The sequence below is a fragment of the Paramisgurnus dabryanus genome, chromosome 7 (genome assembly GCF_030506205.2).
Source record: "Paramisgurnus dabryanus chromosome 7, PD_genome_1.1, whole genome shotgun sequence".
NCBI classification, from domain to species: domain Eukaryota; kingdom Metazoa; phylum Chordata; class Actinopteri; order Cypriniformes; family Cobitidae; genus Paramisgurnus; species Paramisgurnus dabryanus.
In genome coordinates, this window is record NC_133343.1 from 30,679,490 (window position 1) to 30,696,554 (window position 17,065).

At 35.7% G+C, this 17,065-nt stretch overlaps 2 protein-coding genes across 5 annotated transcripts in view; both read right to left on the reverse strand.

The window, feature by feature from the left end:
• Nucleotides 1–291: 291 nt before the first annotated feature.
• Nucleotides 292–12,536, reverse strand: tfap2c (transcription factor AP-2 gamma (activating enhancer binding protein 2 gamma)). Of its 3 annotated transcripts, none has more exons than XM_065279453.2 (8): nucleotides 12,381–12,536; nucleotides 7,769–8,218; nucleotides 7,644–7,695; nucleotides 5,497–5,544; nucleotides 4,898–5,114; nucleotides 3,068–3,186; nucleotides 1,813–1,954; nucleotides 292–1,664 (listed from the first exon to the last, which is right to left on the reverse strand). In XM_065279453.2, exons 1-8 carry the CDS (start codon nucleotides 12,408–12,410, stop codon nucleotides 1,370–1,372), a joined length of 1,353 nt encoding a protein of 450 aa, XP_065135525.1. In that variant the 5' UTR covers nucleotides 12,411–12,536; the 3' UTR covers nucleotides 292–1,369. The 3 variants fall into 3 exon arrangements, with proteins under 3 accessions (XP_065135525.1, XP_065135524.1, XP_065135526.1); XM_065279452.2 differs by lacking the exon at nucleotides 12,381–12,536 and adding an exon at nucleotides 9,358–9,634; XM_065279454.2 differs by lacking the exons at nucleotides 5,497–5,544; nucleotides 12,381–12,536 and adding an exon at nucleotides 9,358–9,634.
• Nucleotides 12,537–13,070: 534 nt separating this feature from the next.
• The window catches only part of rtf2 (replication termination factor 2), a 39,088-nt gene continuing 35,093 nt past the window's right edge, over nucleotides 13,071–17,065 (reverse strand). Inside the window, exon 9 of one of the 2 annotated variants that reach the window (XM_065279457.2) lies at nucleotides 13,071–13,910. In XM_065279457.2, the coding sequence (XP_065135529.1) occupies nucleotides 13,717–13,910 (194 nt within the window). In that variant the 3' untranslated portion in view covers nucleotides 13,071–13,716. Of the gene's footprint in view, nucleotides 13,914–17,065 lie in introns of both variants that reach the window. The other variant, XM_065279456.2, reaches the window with a different exon arrangement.

A 17,065-nucleotide genomic window follows, 5' to 3' on the forward strand; every position in this document is an offset into this window, starting at 1 on the left:
TGCGTAGAACAAATAACAAAGATTGTTATTCAGGTATGACGGCTGTTTGCTTGATCGTTCAAGAAACGTTAGGGGATCAAAACCTTCAGTCTCCGTTTGGTTGTTGTTTATTCGACTTCAGTCGACCTACTTTTTTAACACATCTTATATTTAGCATAATGACGGACATTAGTAAGCATGAGAATTTCTGCCATTTATTTCTGAAAGGGATCTTTGTACACATGAATTGGCAGTGTTCAACATGAGCACGCGTGTAGTGAAGTGAACAACTCACAAATGGGGACTCTTGGCAATGAAAATAAAGACTGTTGTGTTTTATTCTGCATGTCATCTACAGCTTTTAACCAACATTACACATATCTATAAAGAATATCATTCCCGTAGCCTAACCACTATATGATAAAAAACAAACCCCTTTATAAAAGCTTAACACGCCTTTTTTAAAAGTTAAACCAAACACCAGAATTGTACCAATATTTACAATTATCCCATTAAATTACAACATAAATTAGAAAATATTTACATTAGGAGAAAGACAAAAGGAACATTTAACTTCTAGTCGGACTTAGAGGCATGAAAAAGACAAAACACGCAAACAAGGTCAATCTCTCGTACACATGCACACGCACACCCAACAGCGTGATATCCGATGCGCTCACGCTACTCGTAAATGTCTCAAATTGAAGGATTTACGTATGCAAACATTTTAGGGCAAACTCAAAGGATCCTCCAGGAAACGGCAAAAATCCAAGATGCTTTGTTGATCAGTGGAAGTGGGTTTGTTTATCGCAGACACCCATGCACACAGAGCGATCATTCACGCCAACAACACTCTCACAAACAGAAACTATAACACTGCATCCAATGAAGTCAAGCTTAGAACAAGTTATAATGTCTCAACGTAATCAAATCCTTGGTAAGTCCGATAGGAGGTGCAGCACCACGGAAAAATCAGACTTCCTCCTCCCAGACTTGTAGGAAAACATGGTTAAAATCCACATAAACTCTTGAAATGGTGTCTTTGGGAAACTCAACAGCTTCCTCTTTGCGGTTCCCCTCTGAGAAAACAACTTCCTGATGCTCATCAGAAACATTGCTCATGCTGCGGCCCGCAGGGATCGCTCGAGAAGGAACTTCGGCGTACGCCTCTCACGAAGGCTGAATATTGAAATGTGTTTACATCTTTGCGGAGAAGAAAGTGCTGGAAGACGCGAAAGAGGGCACTGAGTTTAAGCTTAACCTGGACGTTCGACAAACGAAGCGAAACGGAATCAACATCTACAATAACGACGAGTCAATTCTGGTAAATACGTAAAAACCGCAATAAAAACGGTTATTGCTTTCAAACGGTCCCGTCCGGTTCCAAGTCTTACTTTCTATGTTTGTCCATCTTGTCTACTTTGTTGGTGCCGTCGGAGGAGGCCTGCGAGGGGTCTCCGCTTGAACTCACGTACATTTTGTCCACCTGCTTGAGCGCCTCGTTGAGGTAGTTCTGCAGCGAGGTCATGGCCGCGCAGATGGCCGGGGAGCCGAAGCCGTGGGTGATGAGGCTGAAGTGAGTCAGGCAGCTCTGGATCCCGGGTTCAAGAATGGGAGCCGGCCGGGAGTTTCCCAGTGGCGAACGGTCCTGAGTCAGCAAATCCGTGAACTCCTTACAGATTTGCCTGAGAGATTAAGTGAGGGCGTATTAGAATACAGTATTAGAGTAATTGCATTTTTTTTCTCACAGGAGGCATCCTACAACTAGAGGACTTGTTGCTAGACGAAATTAGCTTCTGGTTTTGTGATTTGGGACAACGGATGGTTACTTACTTGGCTGCTAACAGCATGGTTTTACGAGAGTTGATCTCATTGCGTTCCAAGTGCGGTCGCCCGAGGTATTCGGCGATGGCCTTCGCTGGAAACTCTGTCTCACAGACGTACCCAAAGTCTCTGGCCAGGTGCACTGCCTCACCTGCAGACAGAATCAGATGTGAATCACATGACTCACGAAGCACATGACTAAGCAACAGAGATGACTCAGAACAGTATCACACAAGAAGTCTAGATGTTAAGGGGGCCACGGAGATAATTTGGATAAATAGATTCTCTCTTGCGGTCACACTGCACGTCTTTAATGAGACTCCGTAGCCGAGGGCGTCTAATGGCCCGACAGACTCTTATTGATAGACTAGCACATTATTCACAGTTGTCTTTTTTAAGGTCAGTCTCTCCTCTTGGCTAGCGAACATGTGATAACAAGCCCCGATTCAGGTCTGTAAATAACACAGCCTTCCAGCCATGTTCGTGTTAGTGTGACATTAAGAGAAAGCTGAAAGTATTCAACATGGCTTCTGGTGCTATTTCACTCGTGATCTTTGGGTTAATGACTCTGTGACTCATCCTTTACTGTACTCATGTTAAAGGTAAATCTGGAGATAAAATGTAAAGCATGCTTTCTCCGTCTCCGCTCTCTTTAAATCTCTTTTAAGACTCTTTAAGTACACTACATGGCCAAAACTATGTGTACACCCCCCTTCTCTTTAACTGGTTTGTCTAGGTTGACTAATTCCAGTAAAGACAAATCTTAATGCTACGGCATACAATGAGAATCAAGAGTATTGTGCGATTTCAACTTTGTGGTCAACAGTTTGGGGAAGGGTGTTTGCCTCTGACAATCCCTCTGTGCACAAGACAAAGTCAAAATTATTTAATGACTAACGGAAAGCTAACATGTAACAGATTAAAGTGGGTTTGAGTAATCAATCAAAAACACATTTTGATCAGTTAGCACAGTGATTTAATGCAAGGAGGATTATGGGATTGGTTTGCAGAGGAAATTTATCATGTCACTGCGTTTCTTAAAATGAAGTTAAGTTTAGATGCAGGCCCAAACCTATTTCTTTGTCTTACCCCTTACCCCTACCCCTTAGTTTTGCACGTTGATGTGAGAGTAAGGCCCAATTGGGATAGCCCTTACTCCCACATCAACGTGCAAAACTAAGGGGTAGGGGTAAGGGGTAAGACAGAGAAATGGGATTGGGTCTAAATCTCCGTTATGTAGCTGGTTGTAGAGTACTAGTCTTACCTTCCACCAGAGCTGTTAGTAAGGTGACATTAGCGGCCTTTCTTCGACCGGCCGGCAGGTTTAGCCCAATTTTATCCAGTTTCTCCCTCAGGGATCGGCCGCCATTCTTCGACTTTGCCCTGTACAACAACATTAACAACACTTTATAAGCCAACCGAATGCACTAATTATTTTTCGCTAAGCCCCACCTAAAAAAATACAGGGTTTTGATCTCTGAAGATTTTAATCTTGTTATTGCCTAATGTAATAATTTCTTTAAATAAAAAATAAAAAGCTAAAAATTGTGCAATAACGCAAAGTTCTGCAAAGTTTCAGTTAATTGTAAAAAGTACAATTTAATAAACATGACAGTATTTTTAAGTATTTTAAATCATTTAGATTTACTTTTAGACTTTTACAGTATTTATGCATCATTGTTGTGCTTGCATAAATGCTTTTATAGATTATGTAAAAAGTCCAATAAAATAAACATGACCGTATTTTTTATGTAATACAGATAATATCTTATAGTAAATCATTTAGGAAAATAATGTGATAAAAATAGACTTTAAATAGACATAAATACTTTATTCTGATGCTTCATTTACTTTATTTTCTTATTTATTTGTCGCTTTTATGATCTTTAATGTTTTTCTAAGGTTCCTCCAGATGGTGGATATTAAACTACTGAATATAATATGTGAATAAAATAAGAACTTTTGGACAATTTTTTATTTCTTTTCATTTTCGGCAAAATGTGACCTGGACATGCAACCATAACCGAAGGGGGCGGAGCTTAGCGAAGAGTCTGCCATAGCAGGTAAAACATGTGGATTTTATTGTTTTTATTTGTGTACAGAGGTATTGAATAAACAAGAATAAACAAGCACACGAAACAGAACAATATCAAAGTTCAAGTGTTTGAAATACAGATAAACAAACATGCTTATATATGCAGACGAAATCCTAACTTGTCTTTTTGGCCTTCGTCACATGCATGACTTGAGTTGCGTTCTGACATCACCCTTTACTTGTGGGGTAAGAATTGTTAGCAGAAGGCACAAATAAATGCACCCCCCACCCTTCGACATCCCCCTATCCCCCCTCAACGCTTGTGTTAGATGACCTACTTAACTAATATCTGTGTTTGCGTCAGGCACATGGAAAATTCAAAATATTCCCAGTAAAAGGGGGACGGAGATGACATCACCATAATATAATATAAGGTCATGAATCTGCTGGATAACACACACATCAATTAACTCGCTTTCATAATGCATGCTGCAAATGCATTTTAAGAAAGCATGTCCAGGTCACATTTCACACAAAATAAAAAATGAATAAATAGTCCAGACGTTTTTATCCACAAATTATATTCAGTAATTTAATATGCACCACTCATAAAAGTAATACATAAATAAAGCATTACCATATAATCCATAAAGTATTTTCTATTTTTAACCACATTAATTTCCAAAGTGTTTTACTATAAGATATTATCTGTTTTACATTAAAAATACTGTCATGTTTATTTTATTGTACTTATTTAACATAATCTATAAAAGCAGTAATGCAAGCACAACAATAAATACTGTAAAAGTCCAAAAGTAAATCTAAATTATCTGCGTTTTTATTACAGTATTAATAATAAAACTTTAGTGTCAAAAATGTAAAATAGTTTTATGCGTGACAAGTCTTCATTTCAAATATATAAGTAATATACTTATTTCTTTTGACTTTAGGGAGTAATCTGAAGCGGGTATGTTCTTGACAGGTTTCATTAGATTGCTATTTGTATTTGTTCAATTTCTGAATTGCCAAGTGTGCACGTATGTGTGCGAGCTTGCTCACCTGCGCAATACTCCTCCAAGTAGAGAAGCGTTGAGACACTCGGGTGGAGATAAACGTCTCTGAACTTCTGCTACGGTCACTTTGTACTTAGAGGTGGAGCTGAGAAGAGAGAGACGACCAGGAACGGAGCAGAAGACCTCAGCGGGATTGGACACCATTCCCAGCAGAGGCTCTTTCTGAAATGGCATTCCGAACCCACTTCCCTTCGGCAGGGACACTGAAACAGAAATGAAGACAAATTTTTAACAAACCTGCTGACTTATAGTAAATACAAAGTTTACAGAAAAAAACACTGTTAGATCCAATATGTATTTTTAAGGTCATATAAATATTTGATTAGTATTTAAGAGTGTGTTTACTAAAAGATTGAATATTATCCGTCTCTTTACAAACTGAAGGCTGACATGGCATAAATGGAAATGCTTCACAAATAAATTATGGGATAAATGTGAGCCAAGCATCTGACATAAATTTTGATCTAAACCAGAACGGCCAGCACATCATGCATGCTATAATCATGTCTACTAAAATATTGACAGAGACATTCATTCACAAAGACATTCTGGTGACTCGAAAGAAAATCTTAATTACTGACTTACTAAAATGCTTGCCAGAAACTGTCAATCTATTCCTCGGAGAAACCCACTCTACAGATAGCAAACAAACAAACCTAATTATACTGTGAAAGACCACCAAGCAATCACAAAAATACATCATGTAAAATACCAAGTCCATGAAAAACTACACATTTGCATTCATTTGATCTTTAATGCTTGCGTGCAATCCATGTACACCGTAGTGCCTTTCATATGCATTATGTTGTATTTATTTTCTGCTAGTTTGTCACGTTTGCTCTGCAAGAATATCCCATCTTAAAAGTTACAAGAGCAGAACTAGTAGTGATAAAAGTATGCTTTGCATGCTTAAGTAGTGGTGTGTCACGGGTTTGTTCAAACGGTGACAGAGAGTACGCTGAATGCAAATAAAAGCATGCAACAAACCTTATAATCATACACAATTAGGATAATGAAATAAACAAATACAAGCAAATGCAACCCATATCTAATTTTGTTCAAAGCAATGCATCTAAATAAATGACTCATCGCAGGTTGCGTGACAAGCCTACATCCTAATTGACCATGAACAAAACTATGCAAGGTAAAAATAAGGTTTGTTTTACCAAACACTGTAATGATACTGTTGCAAATGTAAGGACATTTTCTTCACTTTTAAATATTGTGTTGGGTCCCCAATTGATGTCCAAAGTAAAACCTGGGCCCTGAAGCCGAAGCAGTTGAGAAGATCTGATATAAAACATTCACTTCAACTATAGTGCCATCACAAAACCAACAGACTTACAAACTGTCTATCCATTTTGCTTATTCAAGACGCTTCATGTCACAGCATATGACTAAAGCAGACACACCCTGACTACAGTTCATTCTTGTTTTCCTTCGTTTTTGTGTGTGTGTGTGTGTGTGTGTGTGTGTGTATCTGTCCAACTCTAAACTGACAGTGTTCAAAAGAACCGAGCTCTCTGAGCAAACACGCCGTTTTAAAGATTGCCCAACATCCACAACTCCAGCAACATCGACAATTCCTGCTTTTGGCTTTCCATTCATGCTGAAAGAGCGACAGTATACGCAGCGGATCACTGCCAGATTAGCAAAACGGACCACATGACCTAAAGGATTAGAGATATATGTATGAACCATGAACTTCAGCCCTGCCCACCACGAACCGTCGTCTCAAAGAATCCACATAAACTTTTCTTTGTACACATCTTACATGTATCTACACTCTTAGAGGATGACTGTAGCAACATTAAAACACTTTTTTTATCATATAAAACTATATTTAGACGTAGACCACATGCACACTGGCAGGACAATACTTCAAAATGTACAGCATAGTCACCACTGCATTTCAAAAGAACCACTTTAATTTAAAAAACAAATGTGTGTAACAATGCAATTTTGAGAGTAAAAAATACAAATGTACACAACAGACACTAATGTTTAGATAAATACAGGCCAAATAAATTCCTGCTAGCCCAATGAAACTTTAGAGACAAATAAGGATGTCTGTTTATAACATCTCTAAACATTTTACTAACTCTGAACTGAACTGAACAAATCTGAATGTCATGTTTATTTATGTTATGTTTTGGAGTCTCAAAGGCGTGAATTGGTTTGTTCAGATTTGGTGAATTTTTAAAAGATCTTTTGTTGTGGTCACATGGCTGCAAACAGTGGCTGATAAACGCCTTTGTGAATGCATATGCTTCAGTGAAATCAAGTGTAACATTTAAAGTGATTCAGATCAGTTTTGACATTTGTGTTATATTCACACGTAGAGCATTTGAGTCTCCAAGACCCTGAACAAACACATTAACATTGTGAATTTCCGTTAAACAACACGCAGCATTTTTGTCAGATCAACATATATTTTTATGTTACCTTAACTTTAAAAATTATGTTAAACAATTTCAACTTGATTTTATAAGTTATGTCAACTTTTCACAAGCCAAAACTTAAAATAGTAGGTTGAATTGACTTGCAAAACCAAGTTGTTTTAACTTGCATTTTTATACAGTGTGGGAGTGACACATAAAATTTCAATAATCAATTTACAATTCAATGCATTAAAATTAGCAAATATACTCTGTAATGATGTAAGCGAAAAGTAGTACTTATTTTATCCATTTCAAATACATCCCATGTAAAAGTTTGTGCTTCCAACTAACCTTTCTTGATGACTGTATGATCCTGAATGGCAACATTGTGATCACCTTCATGCTGTAATGAAATAAATGTATTAGCATATGCATTGAATTGTAAATAAATAATGATCTCATAAGTATGCGCTCACCTGCACCTCATCTAACCCGTGGCCTAACTCGTGCAACCCAATGTTATCTGCTATAGACTCGATCCCGTGATGGGAGAGAAGCTCCGGTCTCCTGAAACCATCGCGCCGCATACCGGACGAGCCGCCCTCCAGGCCCAGTATCGGACTGCCGAGCCCGCTGCGTCCATGGGTTCCGAGGACCTCTTGACCTTGTCGCCCGGGCCATGACTGCTGCTGGTTAGATGCTGATTGGTGTATCGAGTTGATATTAAACGGGTCACCCAGGTGGGAGTACGGGTCGCTGGACTGGGCGTAAGGCAGGGGCTGGTAAGGGGGAGGGAAGTACGGTGGTTGGAAGTCCGAGCTGGCCGTGTGCGACAGGGATGGAGGCGGGCTGTAGAGGTGCTGGCTCACCGCAGGGATGTGAGGTAACCGGGAGTTCCCGTTGCTGCTAACATCATGTCTTTCTTGCTAAAACACAGAGAAAGCACGTCATGTTAACATAACTCAAAATAAACTCTTTTTATTGAGTACTGGAGGTTATTTGATTGGTGGCGAGGAGCGCGCATGAATCAATGTGAATAATTCGTTAATTCATTTATTTTAGCCAATTACCAAATGCTTAAATGTCAGTTTTGCCAAAAGCATAAATGTCAATCAGAAAGCATATTTTTTGTGATCCAAAACTGTAAAATAATTTTTGTTTTTGTTCGCTTTTACTGTTAAGTTGAAGCTGTGTACGATTGCAAAGAATGCAAATAATTTGGTTTTGGCGTTTCACACAAATTCCTGATAAAAAAATCTTAAAATATCAAAAGTTTGCCATGCAAATGGAAATACACATGTGGACAAAGATAATATTATATACAGGCCTAAATACACCACAATAAACAGCGTAAAAAATATTGCACTTTTAAATTAAGCTCCTATTTCTAAAGCAATGCTATTATTTTGATAAGCTGTTCAGGTAATGAGTGACATCAATGTCGGGGTGTCTGCTATTGTCTGACAAGTAGGCCCATTGTCAGTAAAAACAAAAAATGAATGTCAATGTAAGAGACGGCCCATTTATATACAGTTAAACAGAGGCCACGTGAAACGCGAATGTGAAAAATATATCAAATAATATTAATAAAGATGCAGTAGTTTTAGGAATAATTTTGCCCAGCTTTATTTAACAAAAACCTTCCATTTAATATCGTTTTTTTTGTTTTTATTAATTTCATATGATCAATATTAGCCTATTGATGTTGCTGTATTTATACATATATATGTAGCCTACATTATTTTAACATTAATTATTTGTAGAAAATGTGTTTTGGTCATGTTTTTATGTCAGCTCATAATTCCATTGAAAATCTTAAACAATTAAATTAAGGCGCAACGCATTTTCTCTTGAGTAAAAAGTTTCGTGCATCCCATGCGCTTTGCTCCAAAACTCTAAGTGCATGCTCTTCAAACAGCAAAAACTTTGAAAATTAATTCCTGATGTGTTTTAAATAATGATAAGACTACACGTGCGTGTTTAATTCTCCAGTAAAGCAAGCGAAAACTCCAACGGAGATTTCTGGTGGTCGAAAGCGCATTTTCTTTTCGTTTCTCTCACTTACCTCGCACTCATCCTCATACTTCACGTTATCTGCTAATTTCCACAACATTGTGCCTTTCACACGCTTGAATCGTGAATGTGTGGATCTGCTGAGATGTTTGCCTGTAGTTTAGGATTTAATCCAGAGAGCGCGACGCGTGTTGAGCAGAAGTGAAGCATCAACTCTGTTGTGAAGCAGCGGGACAGATGAAGAGAATCTACAACAGTGCCAATACTCGACTCCCTCTGACGGACAAAAGTGTTGCTCTGTCCCTACTCGCCAATACTCACTGCAGGTCTCACTACTATATTTGCATGAGCCGCAGATGGGCGTGGCCCTATTGTGATGGCTACGTCAGAGTCAAGCGGTACGCGCTGCTGATTGGTCACTGTCAGATAGCTAGACCAATCGCAGAGCTGTCCGTCTGTAAAGAGGGTAAACTGTTTTTGGTCGAAATGCGTTTTGACATCGATTAAAAACAAATATGTAAAACACATTTCGATTATAATTATAGAACTTCATTTTTTTTTTTTTTTATCTTAAATATTTTGTGTTTTTTACATAGAGTAATAATAAAAAATGCGCTGTTGTTTCGGATCAAATATGGAATTTTTCTAGGTTAATTAAACCCAGCGGGTTTGTCCATATTTTATCCGACTATAGACTGAATCAACACATCATTTATAAAATGATAATAATGTTATTCGTTTAATACTTGAGATTTACCATGTTTTCTACAACTGGATTTTTTTCCACTGAAGTATACAAATGCTTATTTTCACATTGTGCTGGATAACATCAGATTTTGGGATTCCTGCTTAATTAAGTGTAATTTATAGGCCTACATTAAATATTAATAACATATTTTGTAAAATAATAATAATAATAATCAAAATAATAATAATCATATTGGATTTTTTAAATAGCCATAATATACCTGCATCATTTTACGAATACCATCAAATTATACCTAATGATCATAATATTCTCAAAATCCCATGGCTGTGTCAAATATGGACATTTTCTGGGTTAATTTAAACCAACACTTGGGTTTGTCTATACTTGGGTTGAAACAACGCACCATTTTAAAGTGTATTTTCTACAAAACAACAAACAAATTAAAAACAGAAAAGAAAAACAATGGAAGACAGAAATAAAGACTGATACACAATAAGCGGTAATCCTAAAGGTAAAACTCACCTGCCTGTTAATCCCATTAATACTAGTGAATTAAATTTAATCCTGCGGCCATAGCGCTCGTGGCTATTTTCACGCTCGACTCGAGCTCATGAAAGGGATGTCGCCTTTTATTATATCCTAACAGTATGCAGGTAAAGCCTACCGGGAGATTTAAACGCCTGTGTTCCAGTTAAACCGCAAAAACGGATGGGTTTCTTCTCTGTTTTTGGCGATGCTATTTTCGTTTGGTGCAAATACAGCAACCCTGAGGGACATTTTGGGTGGAGAACAATCTACTTATGTAACCCGGTCTAATCGAGCGTAAAACATCCACTGAGGACATAAAGAGATTTGAATGAATTTATACAATTATTTACTCTGCACAAAATGCACAACATTTGAAAGTTTGCTAGAAATTTTTGTTTTGACAATGCTGAATTGAATTATCCATTGCAATACAATTTAATGACTGTTCGATAATGACTTGATCAATCATCAATATTTAGCCTATTTTAAGTAATTCATTCTGATTAACTGTTAAAATTATTTTAAAAGAAATACTTTCAATTATTTTTATTTAATTAAATAATTTTAAAATATTAAAATGATGCGCAAGGTAAAACCTTACACATAAAAAATGCAGCATTTTTGTCAAATAAACATAATTTTATGTTACTTTAATATGACAAATTAAGTTAAATAATTTCAACATGTTTTTCTAATTGACTTCAAAAACCAAAGTTGTTTCAAATGCTGCATGTTTTACAGTGTAGTTAATAAATGGGTTAATTTTTGTAAAATAATAATCTGTACAATAATAATAATAATAATTGAACTAATTTCTCTGAGCAAATCTAAAATGTGTTTTTCTCTGCAGGCCTCTACACGAGCGCATTAGAAAATTTAAACACTTTGTTTTTAAAGCGCTGGACAAATTTAATCAAATTAAATGATCCTGCCTGTGAAAACCCAAATAAAGTCATTTAATACCGTTGTCTACAAATACATCTTACATAAAGAACATTCTGTTTAAATATAACATTGATATCTTGAATATTGACCTAGTAAGATCATGTCAAAGATTGAAATCAATGATTGAAGTCAAACTTTAATACTCCAAATCTCATCATTAGATTATAAGACTACATGCTCACGTATAAACCTATATATTGCTTTTAAACTGCACAAAAAATAAAATGTATTATGTCGTTATAACTTTTTATTAGTTTCGATTATCGTAACAGAATATCACCTACGCATTGTAAATGTGCAGCTATTTTTCCTCATTTGTAATACCACACTGGATAAAAATCGTCTGCTAATTCAACAAAACGTACTGTATAGTTTCAATATCTGTTTGTATGTAATAATTACATGCATTTGTTTACACATGCATCCGTGGCATTCAGTAATTATAACATGGAGAGAGCAAACAGGTGGTTAACTAGTTAAAGTTGTTCACATCCAACGATACAGGAAATACGCACTTATTACGCGATTATTATTAGGGTATTATTATTATTATTATAACCATATATTTATTTTCTTTAGGCTACACGTTCAGGAAAAAAACTATTGATGCTCCATGACGTGTCATTTAATAGATTTAATCAGCGAGTTTTCTAAGATCAGACTTAATTAGGCTACCCAGATTTAGATTGAAAACTAAACACATAATGACGAACCAAACGGGTTGAAGCTTATCGATGGAAATCTACAGAGATTATGTGTACAGGGTGTGTTTGTGAATGTGATGCAGTAAGTGTTGGGTTTTGTGTGTATATAATCAATCAATATAATCAGTAAGTCGAAATCAATTTCTCTCCATTAACCAATAAAGATTAAAATAAAATAAAAAAACCTACCCGCCAATCTAGCCTCTCCAGCAACGACATCTGCTTTGGTAGCTGTTGACTCCCCACCGTGAAGCAGTGAATGCTCACATCACAAGCACTTTGAATAGCTGAGTACACCTGGACGAGGACGCCTGGCAAGTGCGCATGCGCGGAATGGTGTAACACCTGAGGGGGGTTTGGAGCATTCCTATCGATCAAAATGATTAGTTGTCACATCACACACGCTGTTGCACAATGTCACTGCAATTCAAAAAATCCCAACATGTCATTAAAATTCAAAACAAGACGACGCAACTTGTCATGTGATACAATTTAAACTATAAAAACATATTACTTTAAATATTAGAGTCACTGCAACACTTTCAATGTCTTTTGACCGTGGGAACCCTAAACCTAAATGTAAATTATTAAACCCCTACAGGAACAAAACATAAAAATATAAAAGGATATTTTGAAAGACTTGCAGCAGATCTTGGAACTAGGAAAAATGCACAAAAAACCCTGCAAACGTTTTGGTAAATACTTTCAACTAATTATAATGACCATCTTAAACAATGGCATTAATCTTCCACAGAATAAACGCATTACACAAAACCCAAAATAATGAGAAATAAAAGAAGTTTCAACAGTATTGCAAACATATTTTACATCAGCTTCTCAAGCATTAATAAAACAAACACACCAATAAAGATACATAGCTGAAGATGTAGATGTTTATTTCTCAAACTGTCAATGCTACACCATTCATAACATTGGAAGAAAAGGCAAAAAGTAAAGAAATAACTACAATAGTTTGAGTCGTGTTTCAGTGGTAAACTGTGGAGCTCTACTGCCACCCTGTGGTCAAAGATATGAAGTGAGCATTTATACTACAAACACACAGAAATAATGAGTTACAGATCAGGTGTGGCCATAAACTGCAAGACTATGTCTAAACCTGAATCAAAGCATCAACAGATGTTTAAAAACAAGACATTGCAAGCACTAATGAGAGTATAATATAGTTATTTAAAATAATGGCAAAAAACATTTACCTTACCCGGTTTTGTAACAACTATAAACCAAATAAAGACAAGGTGAATAATATCCATCAATAGATTAGCATGCAGCGAAAGCACCGCCATTAAATTATCAATTATATGCCATCCAGATGAGCAAAAAAAAAACATTAGGGTAAAATTAAGTTGAAAATGCAATGCAAAAAAGAAACAAGTTATAAAATATAATTAAGCAACACTGCCTCTATCAATCATGTTGTGTGGTGCAATTAGTTGCTCATTCAGAGCATGACCACTAGAGAGCGCTGTCACTGTATATAAATTGAGCCCTTCTCTGAAGGGTGCACTTAAAAGTGGTATGGGGTGTGGGTGACCCAGTTAGAGATCTGATCTTTGGTACGTTTGGCAGAGCTGTGAGAAGTGAAGAGGGATTTGTAGGTCTCAGATTTATCCTTCATGTCCTGGATGGACCTCTTGCTACCCGTGACAGGTCCAGTCAGCGTCTTTACTGCCTTTGAGCTCTCACCCGAGGTCGAGGGCCCTGCTGATGAGGAGAAAAATATTCTGGATTATTCACTGAAGTGTGCATCTGTTGGGTTACCAAATTAAATGATTGTTTGTAAACAGGTTTTCAAGTCTGCTTAAAAATTATACCCAGGTTTTTAAGAATTCATTTTTTTAGAGTAATTTGTTACACTTCTAACATAGCATTATGTAAATGGGAAAAGCACAGGTTAATTTATACTGAATCAAAGAAAAGTCCTGTTGTTACATTGAGATATTTTTCACGTTTTGAAGATTATATTTTATGACACTATGGGTGGGTTGCACCAACAAGGATTAGTCTTCGTTCCTCCTGAGGAACACCTGACTTTACTTCAATATTTTGGATGTAAATGTTTATCAAATCATGACAAACTATATATCTTTGGAAACTATATATCTAAGCCTCTAGAATACAGATATTTTAAGTGTTTTATAAAATAAATTATGTAGGGAAAGTAATTGATTCATTTATAATAAGAGTGCGCCTAAAACATTGATAATCCTGCTATATTTCCTGTTCCACCTACGAGACGCCTACTGTTGCTTCAGTTTTTTGCTTATGAATTCGTATCTCATCATGACAAACTATATATCATTTGAAAGCTCTAAGAGTTTAGTTGTAATTTATTATCATCCTTTTGGGGAAAGACTGACAAATTGCGAGTCATTTTCTAAAAGGTCATGGGCCCATAGGTGGGACCACAATGTTATATATAATTATAAATATATATATATAACACTAATATACCCTAGTCTAAGCATAAAAATCTTGACAAACTATATATCTTTGGAAACCTTTAAGAGTGTAGTTTTCCTATTTCATCACCATTTTTGGAAAATTATGACGTATTGACGTATTATGACGTATCATGGGACACAGGTGGGCCCAATTTGTTATTTCATATTTGGAACACTAATACCCCATGATAAATCTAAAAAACCTTGACAAACTATATATCACTGGAAAACAATAAAAGTGTAGATTTCATTTATCATCTTCATTTTGGGGAAAATGTATGTTGTGAGAGTCAGTTTGTAAAATGTCACAGGGCCACAGGTAGGCCTAATGTGTTTTTAAATATTTCTAACACTAAACCCCTACTCTAAATCTAAAAAATCTTGATAAACTATACATCACCGGAAAGCTCTCAGAATGTAGTTTTCATATTTTTAGGTCATTTGATGATAGAAATAATGCAGTGACAGTTTTTTGTTACATGACCCCCCCCCCATTGGAATACATATTAATTTTATATATTCATAACACTATATGCTAGAATAAATCTTCAAAATTTTTGACAAGTTATACATCATTGGAAAGCTCTAAGAATGTGGTTTTATTTTAGCAATAATAATAATAATGCAGTGAGAGTAATTGAATAATTTGTGACAAGAGTATGCTGCAAACCATTGACACCTAGTGGCCTTTGTTGGTAAAACGACTAAAAGAGAGACACAACGCAATTTTTTTGTGATTTTGACTTTAAATTTGGATCACAACTACTTGAGACTTATGGCTTCACATTTAACTTATTTATTTTGTGAAACATTGAATTTTTTTTTTAAATGAATATATACTGCATTATTTTTAATTATTAAAATACATTTAAACTGGTACAACATTTTTTTCTGTTTAATATTTTCACCTCCAGACACTTCAGTGAAAAACCTTAAATTGTCTTCTTTAAAACAAGACCAAGATTCTAGGCCAAAAAATTCCTCAAAAGGGTGGTGTGACAGTTATGGGGTTAATCTGGTTTAAATCAAGGCTTATTTAATAATTCTGCTGCACCAAACTTTAAATCTTGTTTAAAAATAAACTGGGTTACATTTAAACCCTCATTTTGATCCAGGTTTATATTTTACATTAAACATAGATTATCTTTAATCCTATTGCTCCATTACTTTAAACTCTGTTTTAAATCTCATAGATTTAGATCTCATATGCTGTATTGTAAAACATATCAGTGCTTGTATACTGCCAGATACAGATATGGCGAGTCGGTGACGCTTAATATTTGTCAATTTTTTTATTTGAATCAGCCCATTAGATTACAGATGTATGTAGGTAACTGATCTATATAAATGACTAGATTGTGCATGACGTCAGAATCGGGAAGCCACCGCGCCACCATATTGGTATTGGTATGATAAAAAATTACTTTATCAGTCTCCGTTTTTATATCTGAATTCTCCCAACACAAACGTCATAAGCATGTAGTTATTTATATAAAGTTGTACATTTTACTTTTTAAACAGTGATTATTCATTCATCTTCATAACAGTATCAGATCAGTAAACAGATTATTATTAATGACAAACATGCTCATTGTGAAATCGAAATGAGTAAAATCTTATACTGATATGTGTTGCTAAGAACTTCATTTGGACAACTTTAAAAGAAGATTTTCTTTTTTGCAGTCTCAGATTCCAGATCTTCAAATAATTGTATATCAGCCAAATCTTGTCATATCCTAACAAACATACATCACTGGAAACCTTATTTGTATAACAAAAATGGACCCTTATGATTGGTTTTGTGGTCACATATTGCACGTCATACAGTGGTTATGTAGGATTAACACAACACACTCTCTATTGCCATCTACTGTCTCGTCACTAAAATAACAACTTATAAATCTGATCAGAATTTGATTATACTGCAGGGTTTCCCACAGATATGAAATATACTTGTGGTGGTACCGACAAATAATGGTCTACTACACGTGTGACAAACAACTAGAAATTTGTGACACAACACAATACTAGGGCTGTGCAATTAATTATTTTTTTTAAATTATTTAATATAACAGGTACAAACGAAAGACAATCGAGGTCAAACAATTATTGTGCGATTCAAATATAAATTGCATGCTGCTGGATCCTGATGTGTTTGTAAGACACCACTGCCTTGACACTTGTAGTCTATTGCAACACTTGCTTAATAAAAAGATGAAATAAAAGCATGTTTTCAAAGTCACAGAGTAATCGTGTTAAATAGTCGTGATTATGATTTTGGCCATAATAGAGCCACCCTGTTTGTCAAAATCACTTTACTGTTTTTGCATTGCAATATAAAGCAATACTTGTGAAGATGATGCATCTGAAAGGATTTATTAACATTGTGAGAGGTGTAGAAAGAATACAGCA